The 19,810-nt window shown below is 39.7% G+C and overlaps 1 protein-coding gene across 1 annotated transcript; it reads right to left on the bottom strand.

The window, feature by feature from the left end:
- Positions 1-1,483: 1,483 nt before the first annotated feature.
- Positions 1,484-12,802, bottom strand: LOC104162228 (ubiquitin-associated protein 2-like; the record flags this gene model as incomplete). Its single annotated transcript, XM_009700907.1, has 5 exons — positions 1,484-1,637; positions 5,530-5,640; positions 7,260-7,337; positions 11,396-11,535; positions 12,701-12,802. Coding segments are annotated over 5 exons (585 nt in total), but the record flags the coding sequence as incomplete, so codon positions are not given.
- Positions 12,803-19,810: the final 7,008 nt, after the last annotated feature.

Here is a 19,810-nt window from a genome sequence, read left to right as displayed (position 1 = left end):
TTTTGGAGCCTACACTATTAAATTAATTATGGCCTCATGTCTTCAATGAGGTAGGAAATACAGCTGCCTCATGCTTTGGTTCCTTGATAACACACTGGGTTGCAACAGTGAAAGAAAAAAGGATAACCAAGAACACCAACTTTTCTCCTGTCTGCCCACACCAAATCCCTGTACAACCAGGGAAACTTAAAAGAACTCTCCTGTGTATTTAAATCACAGGGGATGATAACGGTGTGAAGGTGAGGCATTAGAAAAACACTGTAACTTAACTATTTCGTGGAAAACTCCTGAGAAGGTACTCTGAAAGATGGCTGACTCCTTGAAGGGGAAAAAAAAAAAATGACTGGCCACTTAAAACACTGCTGAGATTTTTGTACCGCACACCTTCTCCTAACGGCAGCAACAAAATCACTAATGCTTGGACATAAAGCTGGGAAGAGAATATCAAGACTTGGTAATCATCTGAAAAATCTTTAATTTCAGTTCACAGCAAGAGACAGGCAGCATTTGGCTTTGGCAAAAATTTTGGCCCTCACTTTCATTTTGATGGATCCGATTTCAATTTGTTTTAAGCAGAGTTGCAAATTTTATTAATATTTTTCCTATCTTGATGTTACTCTATTCTACAGTGATTCACAGCGTCTTCATTTGCACAATATTTGAATATATTCCAACAACGAATTAGAAGAGTTGGTTAGTATTGTAACTATTTTTCCTGCTTTTAAGTGAAAAGCTAAACACACTGTTTTCATTCTGCTTTCTCTGCTCATCTATCAGTGCTGTGTGTGTCCCTTAAAGGCAATGTATACAGCTTTGATACAGCTGATAAAACTTAGAGAAATAAGCAACATGTATCCAATGGAGATCCAATGTGCTTCTACCTAGCTTGGAAACACCAGTTTGCTTTTGCACAATGTATTGTTGCACATGTATACACTGTAGCAAATTTTTAAACGTTTCAATTCACAAAGAATTTTCTTTGTTGTAGAAGCTCACCTTTGGTTGGCTTACGTGAGTAATAAATGACTGACAATCCCAGTATTTCTATTTCCCTTATGAGAAGATGAGAACATCTTCAGGTTCTCCCACTCATAAAAGGAGATGGAGTTAAACTTGGTTCATTTTTTCATTAAAAGAAACAAAAAAGTATATCAGCTGTGCGGTGACACACTTGCTCTCAAGCAGTCTTAGAAAGACTCAATTGTAAAACTTCGATAAAGAACAGCAATTTGTACAAGATCAATTAATCAAAAAAGGCACAGTAATTTAAATTAAATTGAGCGTCTCTGAACAAGCATAGACCATCCCAAAACCAAGTCACGTGCAACAGGTACGCTTGATCTGTCAACAAACAAGTTATGATCCCTTCAGTGCTGAACTATAGCTCGGACATACCTTACTCCATTAAGCATTCGCACTTAACTCAGCCAGTATCAGCTGCAAGAAAGTGTCTGAATCTTTAAAAATGAACCCCTATACGTACACTCTCGGCCACGGCTGCCTCCTCTTCCCCGTCTGTTGGAACTTCCCCGTCCGCGACTCACTTCTCTGTCCCCTCGTTTTTCTCTGTTCTCTTTGTTTTCTGAACTTTCCTTTCCAAGGCTTTTCTTCTTTCCCCCTACAGTCTCCCAAGAAGTCTATTTGGGTAGAATAGAATTAGATACAGAAGTCAAAAAGGAAGAGACAGCTCTCAATGCATACTTCCACCTCATACCCCTCTGGTTCATGAAAAAAAGCAGGTATTTGCATAAAATCACATACGTAATACCTTGCAAACTACACTGACACAAATGGAAACACAGGCTGTATTTTTGGGAAGAGAGGAGAAAGAAATCAGTTTTAGAAGTTGGATAGTCTTGTGGAATGTGAGAATCCCAAACATTTCTGGCTATAATGGACTTTTCCTAGTTCAATGAAGCCTAGATATGACCATAACGCAGAAAATCTGCAAAGCAAGTAACAGTATCCTTTTCAACTACCTCCACAAATCTAGCAAGGGAACATGCACAGAGCCATCTTTTTCTCCCAAGGCAATGAAAAAATGCTTATGAGCACCACTGAACAAGAAATTGATGAAAATAAGTACAAGGCCTAAAGGACAAAAAAAAAAAAAAAAGAAAAACCATTATCCAGACGTACTAGAATTCAAGCAGCAAGAGACAGCATGACAGAACAGCAGCTTGGGACAACTGGGGCCATAATAAGCCAGACCATCCACTCTTAACAGCTACAGCTCACCACACACAGCATAATACAGGAAAAAACATGTCTAAACAGGACAAGGGACTGAGGTTCAAACATAGGCTTCAGCTTTAATATTAAACTCCATCCTTAAAATAAATTCAGTGATCGTATAGGCTCCACAGGAGTATCTGTAGGAGTTTAAAATAAAATGACTAAAACACTTGCTAAGAATAGCACAGCACCTCATACATTATGCAATTGCATGGTTACTCCGATGAGCCATAGTTGCAAAGCAAAGAAGAAGGTATTATTTGCAAACTATTAAGATGGCAGACAGGTTTATATGTATGTCTCCATCTCTAGAAGCTTAGAGTGTAGGTAAGGTATTTAAGCAGGAAATTTGCGTATGCAAATACGGTGTCATCAACCAGGAAGCACTAAAGCCATGACCTCTGATAGGCACCTGCATCAAACAAAAAAGGTTGGGTATCGGTACTTTTAGATCCTACCCTATCTCCTCTCAATTCAGACAACAGCAATTCAGAAGCCCTCACAAGGCAGGCAATGATCACCTAGTCCAAGCTGCCCAGAATTAAGAAAACGAATGCTATTAAGAAAGCAGGTTAACAAAGCAGTTTACGAGTATAAACTCTATGTTTCAGATAATAAACTCAATGTTGAGAGAATAAGTACTAATAGACTTGTTAGTTTCTCTTATTTTTTAACATGGTACAGGTGAGAAAGAAGGCTGAAATCACTTTTCAATTTCATCTCCAGTATAGAAGACTACACTGTCACAAGCCAACTTAAGTGAAGCACAGACAGCATGGATTAGAAGTACAAAGCTATGCATTCAAGCAACATCATGTTATTTATGCAACAGAAAACTGTTTCCTCCAGCAACTATCACATAGCTTCACCTGCCATAGCCTGTGTGACTGCATTACACACTAAAACACTCCTAGAGCTTTAGAGACACTTCACAGAAGGAAAAATAACTGCACTGACAACTGAAGAACCAAGCAGAAAGCACTAGTATTTCACTGATGGGCATGGTGCCAAAAGATCTTTGACCATTTTAAGAAATACCCAAAAACTAGCTGATCCTGCAAAGCTTAAGAGGAAGTAGCCTCTCCTTAGTAAGGTTTTACATGACTTGGGAAGGATCAGTAAAAGGACAACTACAAAGCATCAGATCCATGCTTTCTTACAATACAATTCTGAGGAAAGCCTTGAGAAGCTGGGCATGTTCTTTAACACAGAGGATGGTGCTACCTCTGGGTATGGGAAACCCTCACAGACTATTGAAGCTGTCTGTTTTTGTAAGGGAGCTAACTGATTACAATTTCAGCTGACAAGGTCTGAAGTAACCCAAATGACAGTTGTGGGCCTGATCTTCAAAAATATGTGACGGAAGCTTTCTTGCTGGCCTGATCTTAGACAGAAAGAAGAATAATCTGAAAGGTCCTCTCTGTTCTATCTTCAAATGTTTAGGAAGTAAAACATAGCCAGGCATAAAATGGATCTTACACCTGTAGAAAGTTAAATGAATACAAGTCTTTGGCAAAAAACCCCATGCCCTTCTCTACTCTCATCCACAAACCTTTACCTGTCCAAAGCCAGCCTATCACAACTGTTACAAATGCAGTCTTCATAAAGACTAAGTCAGATAGCACAAACCCCTAAAGATCACAGTATTTAAAAAAAAAAAAAAAAAAATTTATACAAAACTGGCAGAGTACCAGAGAAATTATAAATAGACATTCTAGCTATGACTCCTTGCTCTTCTAATCCCTCAAACTGGACAGACACATATTCTTCCAAATGAGGTAAAACTCTTCTAGTGCATCAAAGCAGAGTGAAACTAGAAAAAGAGATCAAGGAATCTGCATTCAGAACTAGTAGTACCTCCGCTTTCAACTTTATGTCAAATCCATGGTTAAACTGTTCTGGAATATAACGGTCTTAAAACAAACCCTTCAAGTTGGAGGCCCACAAACTTCCATGAAGAACAATAAATTTCTTCAAACCCTTCAATTAATACCCCTTCCTCCTGGAGCCCTTTACATTCTCTGTATTTGTTTCTAAGTTGCATTTTGTCTGCAGAGAGCAGTGGGTTCAGATGGACTTGTCAAAAGATAGAACACATGGATATGTTGTTTCTAATTGATAAATGAGTTCAGAAAGTTTCTTCCATGTCATGATCACTTACAACAATTTGTTGAAGTAAGAAAGCATTTAACATTCTGCATCAGAGAACTATTTTCAACTAGAAAATGGCAAATATGAGAAGTACAAGAGAACACAAACCCAGCACATTACCAAAACAGATTTAATCAAGGTGAAATGTTCTGTTCTACTCCTAACATGCCAGCTCGCTCAGTATTACATACTTGCGGATTTTAGATTACCTCAATTCTGTTAAATGTAAAGGGGATAGAAAAGAAAATCCCCTCAGTCAGAACAGTACGCATCCTAGATTTAGGGGGTGTGTGTGGGTGAGTTTCCTCACTAACAATAAGCCAGACTACACATCCTGACAAATCACAGGAAATACTAATGCTTAGCATTAGGAAAGGAAGTCCAGGTTTCTTTCCCAATTTAGATGAGAGAGAATCTAGTTTACCACCTCGGATAAACTGTAAGAAGTCCTTCCAGCAAAAACTTCAACTGCAGCAAGATACATTTTCCTGATATCTTTTGAGTTAAAAAATTGCTCTGTGCAACATTCTAAGCAACATTATTTATTGTTATACACACATTGTTTAGTCTCCTCTTTCTGTTTTTCAATGAAGTCATGCAAAAGAGCAACAGACTGAAAGGAGCAGCTACTTGCTGTATCGTCTTCTGCCATTAGCAGCATTGTCAATGCAACTTTCGGATGTGGAAACCTCCTCCAACTTCAATATTGGCAATGCACACCTACAGAAGTTGCACAACTTAAAATATCTGCATGCCCTTTAGGTTTATAAAGATTGCCTTTGGTGGCAAACACTTATTCTCAGGTCTCTGGGTTGTGGAGGTGCTACAGACATTGCAGCAAACACCAGGCCCATGTCTGACAGAGCACTGAGCTCTGCTGCAGAGTTAAAATTCCTGCCTGTAAATGAAAGACAGAGGACTCTGCAAAAGACCAGCTGAACACCCACAACATTTTCAAGGTTCAACCTACGCTAAGGTATGCATGCAGTAGAGAAGCTGCCCCAGTCTCCATTTCCTTCAAAAGAATTTGAATGGAGGCATGGAAATCAAAAGCCTCTGAAATACAACTTTCCCAATCATTTCTTAGAAGTAGAAAGACACAGCAAACAAAAAGAGCAGTTTAATATGAAAGTAAAACCTTACCGTGTCTGAACTTCCTTCCAGCAGTATGTTGATTGCTCTGTTCACATCCCCGTTACAATCATGTAGTGCCACTATGCACTCATCCTGGTTTTTCCCCGTCACTTCCATAAGCTGGCAGTAGAAGTCAGACATGTTAAAACATCTAAATTATCATCATAAGAAAATAAAAGTTAGTATCACCACTGATTCCAAGAAAAGGCATAGCTACTGCGTCAGAGCAAACTAAAATCCTAAATAAAAGTATCTGCATTTTACAGATCTGCTTGGGATTCAGATATGAGATAGGATGAAACACAAATTAAACGGTAATCAAGAAAGCACTCTTTCACACCTGTATTTTTTTCCCCTTTATGCTTGCAGCAAATGCTGTCACGCCAGAGACAGCAGTATATGACGATAAAGATGAAAAAGACCTGGATAGCTCCAGTATCATCCTCTCTCCCTCCCCATCAAACATCCCCCACTTTATCCCACTGTGTGAGATTAGACATAAGGTAAGCCATAGCTGAGAACACATCCATCTGAAAAACATCCAGACTAAGAAAAAGGTTACTTTTCAGCCAGATCAGCTCCTTCGATCCATTTCAGCATAAGGCCACACAAAAAGCCCAAGTGATGGCTGCTTAAGACCTCGTACTGAATTATGCTCCAAGGACCTGCAGTGCACATCCTGAGGACTGTGGGATGGAAATAATCAGTCTGTCATGGGACATCCAACAACTTCACCCAAATAAAAAAACTACATGAACTAGAAACATACATGCACAGTGTAAAATACTGCAGATTTCCTGCGCAGAAATTAATTTTTATCCTTCCCACCACCAGAGCTACAAGCACTATTGATGAGGACCCTTTGGATTCAGGAAGTACAAGACTTCACTTCTGGCACAGCAACAGAACAAGTTTATAACAAGAACAACAAAAAGCACTTAGTAATGCTTCAGAGGAAGTTTTACAATGGAAGAGAAACCAAGAAATCTGCTCCTCTGCTGCATTAATGCATTCACACTGATTCTTCTCTCCCATGTACTCCTAGGTTCTTCATGAGTTGTGACGTGCTCAGTAGGACAAAATTACCAACATCCACAGCCGAACAGGGACCCAGACTCTCAGTACTGCTTGAGTTAATGGTCTCAGCTATAACTGGGTAATGGAAGCTTGAGCATCTACACCTGAAACTCAGCATGGTAGAGGAAATGGTGTGAAATTTCATTTTCACAGTGTAATTCTATCATTTTAACGCATACACAGATCTGGGAGGTCAGATTATTTTTTTTAATAACACTTGAATTCACCTTTAAGCTATGATTAGATTTTTACTGTTCCTGAAAAACAGCCCAGATATTGGAATACTCAGTTTACACAGGTGACATATTTTTCCCATGTGCATGTACATGTGGACAAGTTGAATGCACTCTTTATTCTGGCAATCATTAAGCATCAGGACCATTCTAGAGAGATAGAATCTGGAAGAGACATCAGCACAGATGAATTCTGGCTTAAAGGCTTGTCTACAAAGGAAAACACACTGATGTAACTATACAGTCAGAGCTATATTACCACATAATTTCTTGTATAGTGCAATAAGAGCACCTTTTCCTAGTTCAACTTACATCCTTCTGAAAAAGGTTTCATTTAAATCAGAAACAGACAGTCTAGCTCCAAAATGCAAGCCAGCTGTGGAGCATCTTATTGCAGGGTATAAAAACTCTGCACCAGAAGGAACATACTTGTTTTACTTTATCTTCAAAGTCTGCGTCGTTCTTATCGTAGATCATCTGAGCAAGGCGAATCTGTTCTGCTGTTGCCTGAAAAATGCAAACATCCAATAAAGTACACAAAAGGTAACAATATATTTTTTAAAAGTATCTCCTAGTGTCGCTATATTTTTTTCCTCCAAATTCTCAAAAAGAACATACACAACAAGCACAGAGGTGCTATGTGGAAGGGATTAACATCTCCTCTATGCCCATTTTATAGTTAAAAAGTTAGTTGGGACAGAAGCAATTTCCACACGTTCTAATGAGTCTGAATGACTTAAAGGTCACCACGCAGACAAGACAACCACGCAATAAAACAGAATTTTCCACAGAAGCCTAGGCTTTGATATCATTACTTTTATTTAGTATCTACCACTCCAGAGTTAGAGTTTTATCATAACAAACTGGCAACAGTATTTCTAAAGTAACCACATCTCCTATGATTCCTGCTCATATCACCTTCCATGACTCTCCCAACAAAAACCTGACTGTAGTTTTACGAGCACTTAAAAAAAGATTCAGTCACGCCTCAAGATCTTGCCTGCAACAGCTGCACTTATTTTCTTTATAAGCGAATATTGGTCTCTGAAAACTGCTAACGCATCTTGCTATTGATGAAATATTTGATGCTTCTGTAACATTTCTGGACCACAAATCCATGCTGGCAACTTCTCCAAAAGCTGAAAGACTAAAGTGGATGGATGCAGTAAACTGTCGTAAATCCAAACAGGCTATGGCTGCCCCAGACAGAAAGCAACTCAAGAACACTAATGTTGCATTATGCAGACCACTCTTCATAGCAAGGCATTTGCAGTCTACTTGAACTGCACTCCATGAAAATACCATCTCCACTACATGATCCTGGACCTAATTTGATTTCCACTCAAACAGAAGACGCTTCTGTCTCATGCTAGAGAAGGCTGATACTGAAGAGAGACAGGACTCAAAATGCAAGCAGATGTGCTGTGGAAGACTTCTTCACTGAGAAGGGGACTACTCCATCCACCGAAATTCTTGACAGATTCATCCCGGGCAACTGGTTGAATCTCACCCCTCGAAGTCTCACTTCACAGGACACCGTCATGAAACTCTGTGCCTCACAAGTTCAGCCTTAATCAGCCTCAAACTGCTTCACTTTTGGAGTTTACCACAAATACAAGCTCTAGAGGAGGTCGCCAAGTGTAAACGCTGAGAAGAGTCTAAAAATTACTCCACCATACATCACCAGCTGCTTATTTTCTGAGAAGTTACTGCAGCTGTCCCAGTTCCTTGAGGGAAGTGACATTTGCTGTGCTCAGAGGCGACGTTCCAAGACAATTAGCGTTTGTAACTGAGTTAAGCACTTTGCACTACTTCACATTTTCAAAAAGTGTCATGCTGACAGCTTCATATGTCACTCCACTCAGTAACACAGAGGAAAGGCTGCTCTGGAATTCCCTGCACCAGCCCTGGTGCCATGCTCCACCAAAGCCTCCCGGTCAGTGCGGTGTTCTGTGCAAAGGAGCTCTTTCTTGGTTTATGCTGAGAGCTCAGTAGAGAGCAAAAACAAAAGGTCTGCTGGTTTCAGGAACTGAGCCTTGTTGATACATCTTCTCGCTCTGACTTCAGCCTTCTCAGGCCCACTGCATCTTTTAAGCTAGTGAAGAGATTTCCTTTCAAGATATGCAGAGTAAAAACATTGAGACAATGCGATTTCTGTAGAGACACAATGGCATATTCGACCAAAAAGGGGAAGCCATGAAGATTCATTTTTTCTGTAAAACCACATTTTTTCAAGTCCATGTTAGAAGACAAAAATATACAAATTTTACAACAATATCAAATGTGTGACAGTATCTTCAGTCTTCCTGTGTAAGCACAGAGCTTAGAAACAAGTAGGTGCAATATCACTAATACTTATGCCAATTGATTATACCCAGATGGAACTGAAGAGTCAGAACAAAAAAAAACCCAACTAAACCGCACAAGATGGGTTTACTACACAAACACCAAATCAGTATCACTGATTTTTTTTTTATTTTTTTGATTTTTTTCCAGTGAGTGATTGTTCTTTATTTTTGAGGCACCATCATTACAAATAACATTGTAGTATCCTACAAAAGAGTTAAATTATGTTTTAAACACAACTAAGAAAATAGTAGCATCTTTAGACAACTAAAACTTAACCTTGCAAGATACACTACCTTTGGCACATAACAGAGTGCAGGAAATTTTTAACTAACTTCAAAGTACCAGAAAACAGAGCATGCAAAACAGAAAATTAAGTGACAGTAATGGTGTATTTATTATCCAGAAGCAATGCAAAAGAACCGCGATGTAATTTTTTTAATAACTTAAATAATGATCAATGTGATATTATGACAATGAAATCTTCATTTGGGAAAGCAACATTATTCTACATTCAGAAAAATGCATCAGTGGTGATTAAACAGTAAAATCCCACACATTTCTGTTGATCTGTAAAACCTGGCTAAGCAGAAAGGACCATCTGATATCTAAACAATAAAAAAAAATACGGTGCACTAAACCACAATTGCTGTATATTAAACAACCATCTTTTCCACTGAATTGACCAAATCAGTATCTATAATGTAAGAAGTAGAATAAGCAAACAAAATGCAGAAAAAGGTCTGTATGACTTAATGCTTAAAATCAGTGAATCACAGTGGTTGGAAAGGTCCTTCAGTGATACACCATTGCAACTTCCAACTGAGAACATGTCCCATCAGAGCAGCTGCCTGGGGCCAGACAGATCCCACAATCTCTCTAATCCATGTCTGTCTTGACGGTAAACAATTTTTTTCCTTTTACCAGCTGGAATTTCCAGTGTTCCAACTTGCACCATTGTCGCTCTGAGAAGAGTCTGGCTTCACCTTTTCTATACTCCTTCATGACGTATCTGAATAGAAGATACGACCTTACCTTGCCTTGCCTTCTTAGGGCTGAGTAAACCCAGTTCCCTCAGCCACCCCTCATTCATCTTGTGCTCCAGTCTCTCAATCATCTTCGCAGCTCTTCACTGGACTTGCTCCCATCTGCCAATGTCTGTCTTGTGCCAGGGAACCCCTAAACTGGGCAGAATACTCCACTGCTGTCTTGCAAAGGTCAAAAAGGGGGAAACCACCACTTCTGTCAACCTGCTTGCTACACTCCTGCAGATTTACTTCTCATAAAACAAAACCAAATTCAACTTAATCTGTTCAAAGTCAGTTTCTAAATCCACACACTAGCGTGAATCACCACCATGCAAAGCGCTGCAACACAAGGAGATGGCAAGGGCTTGAGGTCACATAATCAATACTGTACAAAACAGAACAAGAGCCCCTCCATGTTAAAGATCAGTCTAGAAAACCATAAAAGACACAGTTTCCCAGGGGAGCACCTCTAGTCTGATGCACTCTCTGCGAGCAGAAAACTGAGGCAATTCTTGAATAGAGTCCAATTTTGAGAAGTAGCTGACAAAAGAATAATGAGTTGCCAGGAGCAGAGACATTTTGCACTCTCTGTAACCCAGACAAGCACACAACTTAACTACTCTGCTGCTGAGAATCAAGACAGTGGGGTAAGAACTTAATTTCAGTCTCAGATACTTAAAATAATTTTAGTCCACTAGTGGACAACCATCTTCATTTCACTCTGGATGTGTGTCAGGATGCTGTGCAAGAAGTTTAGGGTTTTGTGACTTGTGGATATGCTGAACCATGCTATAGAACACAGCACGCATCTAACGAAGCTTTTCTCACCCACCCAAATTCCGCTATTAATCAGAAATCTTCTAGCATCAGGAGGCTGACATACAGAAGAGCTGAGATCTGAGGACACTGAGGTCACGGGACAGAAACCCCGACACAGGCACAGGCATAGAATTCCTCACTGATGGGAAACGTTGCTGAAGAACACAAAGCTCCTTCAGAGACAAGAATTCAGGAACAACTTAAAGCTGTGCTGGATCACTGACTAAGTAAAGTAAGATATCAAACATACTCTTCCAAAATAGACCATGATTTTTCCTCCAGTCTTCTCTCAGTTTTCACTGACTTAGGAAAGAAATGCATATCATTATATGCTCACTTTCAACTCAAAGAAGACTATATAGTATCACGTACCTGTACTACTTGTTTCTGTGGTTGTGTTGGCTGTGTGGTTGAAATTTGCGTTTTGTCCCGAGTGCCCCGGGTACGTTCACTGCCCACCGAAGTCATCATATACAGTATATACAAAACAATGTATGTACAAAATAGAAAATCTGAAAGACAAAAAAAAAAGAAGAAGAAAGAGTATGAGTTAAGGCAGGGTACTAATTTAATACCCAGGTAATGTACAATGCAGTAGCTTGAATTCTCCCTGTCTTTACCATGAACTCTCTATAGACTCCTGAGAAAACAGCTTTAATACACTATTACTGGATTTATTGCAGTCTTTACAGTAAAGGGGGAAATGCAGTGGATAAAAAGTAATTTTGTCAGTTGACTGGGATCTGTCTAGATCTGTACTTCCAGATGACATCGAAATCTCACAGTTTTTCCAGTTATTAAACACAAAGACTTTTTTATCTGCTACTCTGCCAAAGTTTCAGCTCCAGCTGTATCACTCCTTAAATTTCTGTAATACCTGCTACATTGTTTTGATGCCTGGAATTTAACCACTCTTATACCCACTCAGAACACTAATGCAAAAATCACATTCACAAACTATGCAGTTCCTCTCTTCCCTATCGTCAAACTGCTTTCCTGTAGATATACAGAAGTCATAGCCACTACCCACTCTACTTCTCACCTCTCTTACAAAAGAGAAATTATGATGCTACCTTTAAATCCAGCCTCTCTAGTCAATATTTTTGTTTTGTTCTCCCTCATACTTACAGAAATTATTTACAAAACTACCTAATACCCTGTTTTAAACTTATGTATGCTGTATGGCCACAAAGAAACCCAAAAGAAAACCCAAATCCCACACACACATCACTGCTATTCCATTTGCGGCAGTAAGCTTTCATTCTCACTCATCCTCTAGCATCAAAATTACTTTGAAACAAGAAATTTATTATTCCCCCTGTGTTTGTACAGTCTCTAACACAAGGCTAATTGCTGAGTAACTGGAAACGGGTCTCTCAACTGGTCAGAACAGTCACAGTCAACTGGCTCATTTCTGTCCCCATGACATTGGGAAGCAAAACTCCAAATTTAGGGAACTAGGACAACCTGTAAAGTGGTGCACATGGGCTGAAAGAGATATGCAAGCAAGCAGGAAAGCACTTTTACTGCAGCCCCAATATATGAACGTGCCTCAGCACACTTGTCAGGGCAGCAGCTTTGGTGCAAGCTGGCTAGCACTGAGTTCAACGCACAATAATGCTCAGATGAAAACTGAGCAGACTGCTGTGATTGCATGGACGAGGATGTGTTCAATACCCAACTGCTCACTAGCATTCACAAGTAAAGGGTGCTCAACAATTAAAGTTGCAATGAGATGCTTCAGTTTAAACATCGATTCACAATGCTCAGGAGCCTCACCTAGAATCCAAAAGACAATTAACTTCATTATCATCTAAATCTCGTCCTCACTTTAGAAATACATTTTTGTTCGCCAAAATTGAACCCCAACACTGAATTTCTTTATGTGCTAGTTAAAGAATTCAATAAAGTCTGAGGAGAAAGTGTATTTCCACGAACTCTTACATATTTAACAAGAAAAGGCCTGCCTTTATCAGGAACTGACCATAGTACAAGCAGAACTGGAACACTGTGTTTCTCCAGCTCTATGAATATATTCACCAAAGCCAATCTGTCTCCCAGTCTCTTAAGGTAGTTTAACTTTGTTGTCTTCTAAGCCCCAGAATACACAGGCCTTCAGAGCACTGCACTTGATACCCTAAAACCCAGATACAGTCAGAACAGATGTTATTCAAGCTCATGACAACATGTTCTGCGGAAAGCAAAATATCAAGTAGATGTGGAGATGCTCTGAACAGCAAGTTCAACACTTATCACTGACTATCTGGCTGTGGCCATCCACTGATACTTTAACTATGTTACGGATAGTCTTCAGTTGAGTTTGCAGGAGAAATCATTTCTGCTTTTTGCATTAAAATCTGCTTTATAAGCCTTGCTGACCGGACTGCCAACATCAAAAAACTTAAATTTATATAGACTAATAATGACCTTTGGGCTGGGTTTGTTTTTTGATTATTTTTTTTTTTAGTATCAGTCAGTTCATCACTACTTGAATCTAGCACAATGAGCAATGAAGAAAAGACCTGAACACACAATACGACAGAGAGCGCTAACCACTCTGAAAGGCAAGCTAAGAGTTTCAAATACAACTGTCTGGAATCAGCCCACTGTGATTTAAGAGATGTTGAGAAATTATAACTCCACTAGGTCTCATTTTTTTTGTAATTTCTGAGTTAACATCATGTTTAAACAGATTCTAGTACCTTGGAATCCTGACATACATTTGAATACTACTTTCTCTAATTTCACCCAAGGTACTCATTATCGCAGCCCATGTTTTGGACATGACAGCAGTACACACACATTAAAACAAAGAGTTTTCTGTTTGTTTGTAAAGCACCTACTGAACTATAGCCTACATTTCTGATAGCCAGGCAACCTATGGTACCTGAAGAGGACTGTGTCTTTTCTCCCTCTCCTGACATTTATTTTACAGTGTCTCTGTGCTACAGTTGTTTAAGCCATGTTTGGTTTTCAGGGGAAAAGGATACTCTAAGGAAAAAGGCAGGCACACAAATGTTTGAAACACTCATGGAGGATGAAGCAGCACAGCAAGATCAGTCTCCTGGTGGGAACGAAGCCAAACAATCTGAACAGTATAACGGGATCTTTAAAGATCCTCATGTTGCTGACGCTGCAGCCCACGAGCAGCACAATTTGGCAACAGGTCTGAAGTAGAAAGCCAGAGGTGAGAGCTTCTTCCTGGAAGCAGTATGGACTTGTACTTGCCTCAGACACATGTAGAAGCACACTCTCAGTTTGACATTCCCCATCAAACCAACACAGACATGTTACAATCTATTTCAGACACAATCTAGCCTTCTCAAAAGCACAAGTGGCAGCTTGACACAAAGACAGCTTTCAAAATGAAGCTATTTTATTTCCCCTCAGTTGGCTCCCACTATCTACAGCCAGTGCCCACACACAGCAACCAGCCCAGCCCCCACGAGGAGCAGCTGAAGGGCTCTGGTCCACCGCCGAAGGTGCGCTGACCAGGGAAACATCACTCCTCCCTGGCACGGGCATGCCTTCACCGCAGTGGGCTGAGGCTTCACACCCTACCACACCTACTCCTTAAAGCACAGAATCAGCAGGGAGGCAGATAGCCACTGTCTTCCAATTACGATAGTGACTAAAGTTTCAAGTGTTAAGTGGGATATTATTCACCAATAAGACAGGGCTGAACAAGAACATAACCTCGCTTGCAAAGCAGCTTCTTATTCTCTCCAATTCCTCATATTAAAGTCTGTTTGGCAGGCTGTTGTCATATAGCAATGAGTAGGGTATCACAAAGTGATGAACTTAATTTTCACTGCAGATCAAATGAGGAAATAAGATTTGAGACTGGAAGACAACTTTTAATTAAAACCTGTTTAATAAAGATCAAAAAAATATTCAGATAAGCAGATGTGTCAGTTTCTATGTCAGGGTCTGGCTCAGTGCAAAAGTCCATCATCAGCAGTTAATACTTGACCTTGTAGACACATTGCAACTCTAGCAAGCAGCCAAAACAGCTGTATTTTGAAGAAATAGACACACATTAAATGAAACATCGGAGCACTAGCAAGAAAAGAGGAGAAAGCATTAAAGAAGGAGACTGGACTTCCCAAAACTATTGTGTAAAGAAGGTGGTCATACTTTCTTTCATGACAATAAAAAAATAAGCACAAGATTGCTGTAAACCTTTTTTTCACTGATGTAATCTGTTACCTTCAGAGGAAGCTTGTCTTTACTTCTACTTTAAAAACAAACAAAAAAGCCACCCAAACAAAAATTTTAGAAAACCTTGACCAGTAGTTAAGAAAATTGTCAAAGTATGTTGACCTTCTCGAGCTCTAAGGAACTCATATTTCAGCACTTCCTCATAAAGCAAATAACTAAACTTAAAAATGGAAAGCAACATGGGCATTTAAGAGAAAAATCAACCCATTTCTCAATGGGTTTGTTGTTTTGTCTCTGTCTGTACAGCAAGTTTAGCCCAAGGACTGACACTACAACAGCAGATATTGTATTTTAGAACAAGCCATCACCAGACTGGTGATGGAACGGCAACAATTATTCTAGTTTCCAAAAGCAGTATCAAAGTATTGGTATCTCAACACCCAACTTCCCTAAAGAGACCAAATCCCACCCTCTCCCAAAGTCTCCATATGGTAAGTCTTACTCAACATATTTAGTTGGATTTTTGCTTTGCATTTTAGAAGGAAAAGAAGAAAACAAAAAATTAAGGAGTAATTGAATGCACACCAACACAAAAAGCAGGCTTTTAAAGCTATCCTAATGCCTTCTTTGATCTTTTGTTCAACATTCCTTCAGCAAGAAATCTAGTCCTTTTAGACTCAAAGAAGTGGGAAAAGCTAGATACATCAAGAATACAAACTGACTGGACAGGGTTGCAAGCCCCACAAGATGCAGTAAATCTATCGCTGAACTTCCAGGGACAGACCATGCACAGCAATACCACCCAACTTTCAAGAATCCTCCTGAAGTTAAATATTCTCTTCCATCAGCTGAATAAAACATTTCCAGTTTCAGTTCTTTTCCTGAGGCAGTCTCAAGAAAGTTATTTTCTTGAATTTCTGGACAAGGAGCTGTGATAAAGAACACTGTGCAGAAATCTCTGTGAACACCTTAAAAGGGCGATTGCTTTTTTATACTCCGAACACAAAGCTACTCAGTCAAGGATTTCTCACAATGACAGGGATGGGAAAAGGCTGCAGGACACTGCCTGATGTTGGCAAGACTACTGTACACGTACAATGAGTCTAGATCTTACTGCTACAGCAGTAGTGTGATATCAGCATGAGGAAAAAGAGTGGAGGAAAAAAATTATGTCTGCAAAGCATCAATGTAATGCATCTCCCTCAAGTGCTGCTGTCTAAAGTATCTCTACCACCTTTATTACTGCTTAAAAGAGGAAAAGAGTTTATAAGAGTCAGATGTTCCTCAGGAGCAGTGCTGATAACTCCGCGTCTGTGCTGCCCCAAGCCAACAATACTGAAACTGAGCTTATGCGTCCTAGGAGAATTCATGTCTCACCTTACAGTCTTCTACGGTAAACAGGAAAAATACTGATGGCCAGTAGACCTGCACCACTGGCAGAACACTACAGGGAAGAGAGATTGTACTATCTGTATGCTCTCATGTTTCACCAAGAAAAGAGGCTTGCTCTGAGTGGCCAGAGTACCATCACAAACATATACACACTTCCAGTTGTGTTAGCAAAGCATACCAAATGAACAACTGAATACTCTTACCCACTTTTCTTAAAACCCACTGAGTTAGTTGAAATTATTATTCTGCCAAGCCCATCTACAATTAGCTAAGAACATATTCTCATCTACAGAAATCAATTTCTTGTTATCAGCAAAAAAAAAAGTTCATTTCAAGGATTAGTATTCCTGAGCAAACGTTATACAAAGGAAGACAAAGAAATACACACAAACAGGTCTTACAAATAAAAGACAAGACAGTGTTGTTTTGGAAGAGAAAGAAGTGCTCGTCTTCAAAAGACTGGAGTCAGGCAAAGGCTGGTCACATACCCAGAGCCCCTCTCAAGAGCATGATGTGGAAGGGGGACTGAACAGCGCATGTTTTCCAGCAGATTTCAATCATGAAAGTTAATTAATATCATTAACATTATTTTAAAAAAATCTTCTAATCTCAGAGTATCTATCTCTGCTATTATCCCAGTGCCTATGCCTAACACACGTTTTACATTTTAGTATATACTGATGATTAGCCTAGCTTTAATCAAAATCTGCCAACTACACCCAGTAAACATCCAGCACACTTGTCCTCATCATTTCTTTATAAATATTCAAACTTCAGAGGCAACAACTGCTCTTATTCATACAGAATTTTCTGAAGGAGGAATCTAAATTTCCCCAAATTCAACTTCCACTGGTATTAAAAGAAAAATAAAAGACAATCGTATTAAAATCAGAGAAGCCTAACTGACTTCGACCTAGGGCTTTTATCTTTCACACAACTAATGCAATCTTCAGACTGCTAAAATCCTGGTTAGCAAAACCCACCCCGCTCTGCTGCTATCAGAAGACAACACCCCTGAGTAATTCTGGACAAACAAAAGGCAGTGAATGTCCTAGAAGATTCAGACTTGACCTTATGTTTCAGACATCAGTATCTACAAAGTCACTATTCTCACCTTTGCCCCTTTCTGCGAGAACACCATTTTAGATAGCAACCAGTTGGACTTCCACAAGCAAAAAGAATAAAGTTTTGCTCCCTGTCCTATTACAAGTTCCACATTTGCAAAGACCTGCCAAACGCACCAATTACCAGCAATTAACATTGACTGTAATGAAACTTTAAGTAACATAGACCCAGTTAAACTAACTGCATGTTATTTTCTATCTAAGCACCATTCTCAGGACCATCAGAACTAGAGGATCTTACTGGACCGTAACACAGACCAGACTATAGTTGTTGCCATGAACTAGACAACACAACAAACAAAAAAAAAAATGCTGCACTGGTCCACATAGAAATATAATATATAGAAAAAAGGGATTCGCTTTGAAAAGCAGCAAAAGCGGCTATCATGGGGATCCTGTGAGGAAGGGGCATCAGCAAGTTCACTTTTGAAGTATTTTTCTCTACTAAGGAATATTTGAAGAAAAGCTCTGGCCTGTCCTGATATTCCAAGACCTGAAGGAAAGATTAAATACATGTGTCTGTCATCTTTGATGGAAGGACATAATTTCTTCCCCTCTGTCATAGAAGAGGCTTTTCTTATGCAAATCATCTTTAAAAGCTACCAAAGTAAAAGTGATAATGTATTCCCATCACTAATCACACTGTATGCTGTCCTGAACTGTCAACTGACTCAGTATCTCGGGTTAGGAAGCATAGAGACGACAGTGGCTCAGAAGTGGCTCCTGGTGCTTGCACAGCCATGCACTTACTACTTCCACTTGCTACAGTAGGAAAGGAACACCTCCACCTACAAGTCCTCTGCTCTCTTATTTTCTAGCCTAAGGCTACAAAAGAAAAATACTAGCCAAGTCAATACACAGTATACTCGCTGTTTACTTCATCGCTGCTACATTCACTGGTGAAGGACCATCAGTATTGCAAATCTCCTCTTCATAGCTATTTCTCTGGGTTTGTGCCCCCCAGAAAACGGAATAATCAATGAAGAAAAACAGAAAAGGTAAAGCCCTCAGTGTTTTCCCTCCTACAGTTTCCTGAGTAGCATCCAGTGAAAGGGCACTACAGTGTCTACAACTTCCAAGAAAGCAGCAGCTAGCAGAACTACAGCCTAATCACCTCCTGCAACAAATACTCAGACTGAATTATACACTGTATTAACTAGGAGGCCTGTAAAAAACACTAACTAGTACTTCACTAAAGGAAAGTTTTATTGCAGCTGAGGAAAAAACTGAACTAGCAGGTTTTTCAGGGTTGAAAATCATTACCCTCTGCAGCCAGAACCAACACAGCCTTCCTGAAGTCACACACAAGTGGAGGACGGCTGACCAGAGTTTGGGACAAAAAAACGTGACTAGAATTTTAGTTCCCATTTGGGACCTGCTTGTATATTCATTCAAAGTTCAATCCTTAGTGTAGGTAAAACGCAAACAGTTTATTCCATTAAAATCAAGTTTCAGCTCACATCTGATACCATGCAACTGCAAGCCATCACCAGAAATGGCTTTCCCCTACGCCTTAACCACATAACATTGCTACTTCCCTTCAATCAGACTAACGATCGTGCAGCTGCAGAGGGAGTGGGTTCAGTGAGCTGACCCAAAACCAAACTAAATCCTCTAAAACAAAACACTGAGTCAGTTGAATAAGCTTATCCAGTGGAAAACTATGTGGCTATACAACTGCTGAAACTGACACAAGGGATAGGGATCAAGTTCATGAGGAAAGGGGGAACTTGCATTTGAGCAGCCATGTACCATCATAACATAGGTAAAATGTGAAGTTTCACATTTTGTTTTCCTGGGATCCAGTATAGCAAGACTTGATCCTGGTCTGGCCCTCTGCTTGCAACAACAAAAAAATAACATTAAAAATGCCTTGTAGCCATTTTACAAAATAAAAAACTCCCAGGAAGAGATTCTGCCAGCAGAGTGACCTTGAATGTATCACCACCTTAGGGCATATGTATTCTTTTGATCACCAGTGGGAAAAGAGAGACTTGTATCGCCTTTACTGAGGAACACTCCCTAACGCCCAGCCTCCCGGATATTTGTTAGCATTCAGTGCTAGTTAACTTGCAGTGAAGAATACACTTAGAAAAATCTGGAGGTGCTT

This window comes from Cariama cristata, unplaced genomic scaffold, assembly GCF_000690535.1.
Source record: "Cariama cristata isolate BGI_N322 unplaced genomic scaffold, ASM69053v1 scaffold26205, whole genome shotgun sequence".
In the NCBI taxonomy this organism is placed as follows: Eukaryota; Metazoa; Chordata; class Aves; order Cariamiformes; family Cariamidae; genus Cariama; species Cariama cristata.
The sequence above is the reverse complement of the archived record's forward strand: the minus strand, read 5'-3'. Positions and strand labels throughout refer to the sequence as shown.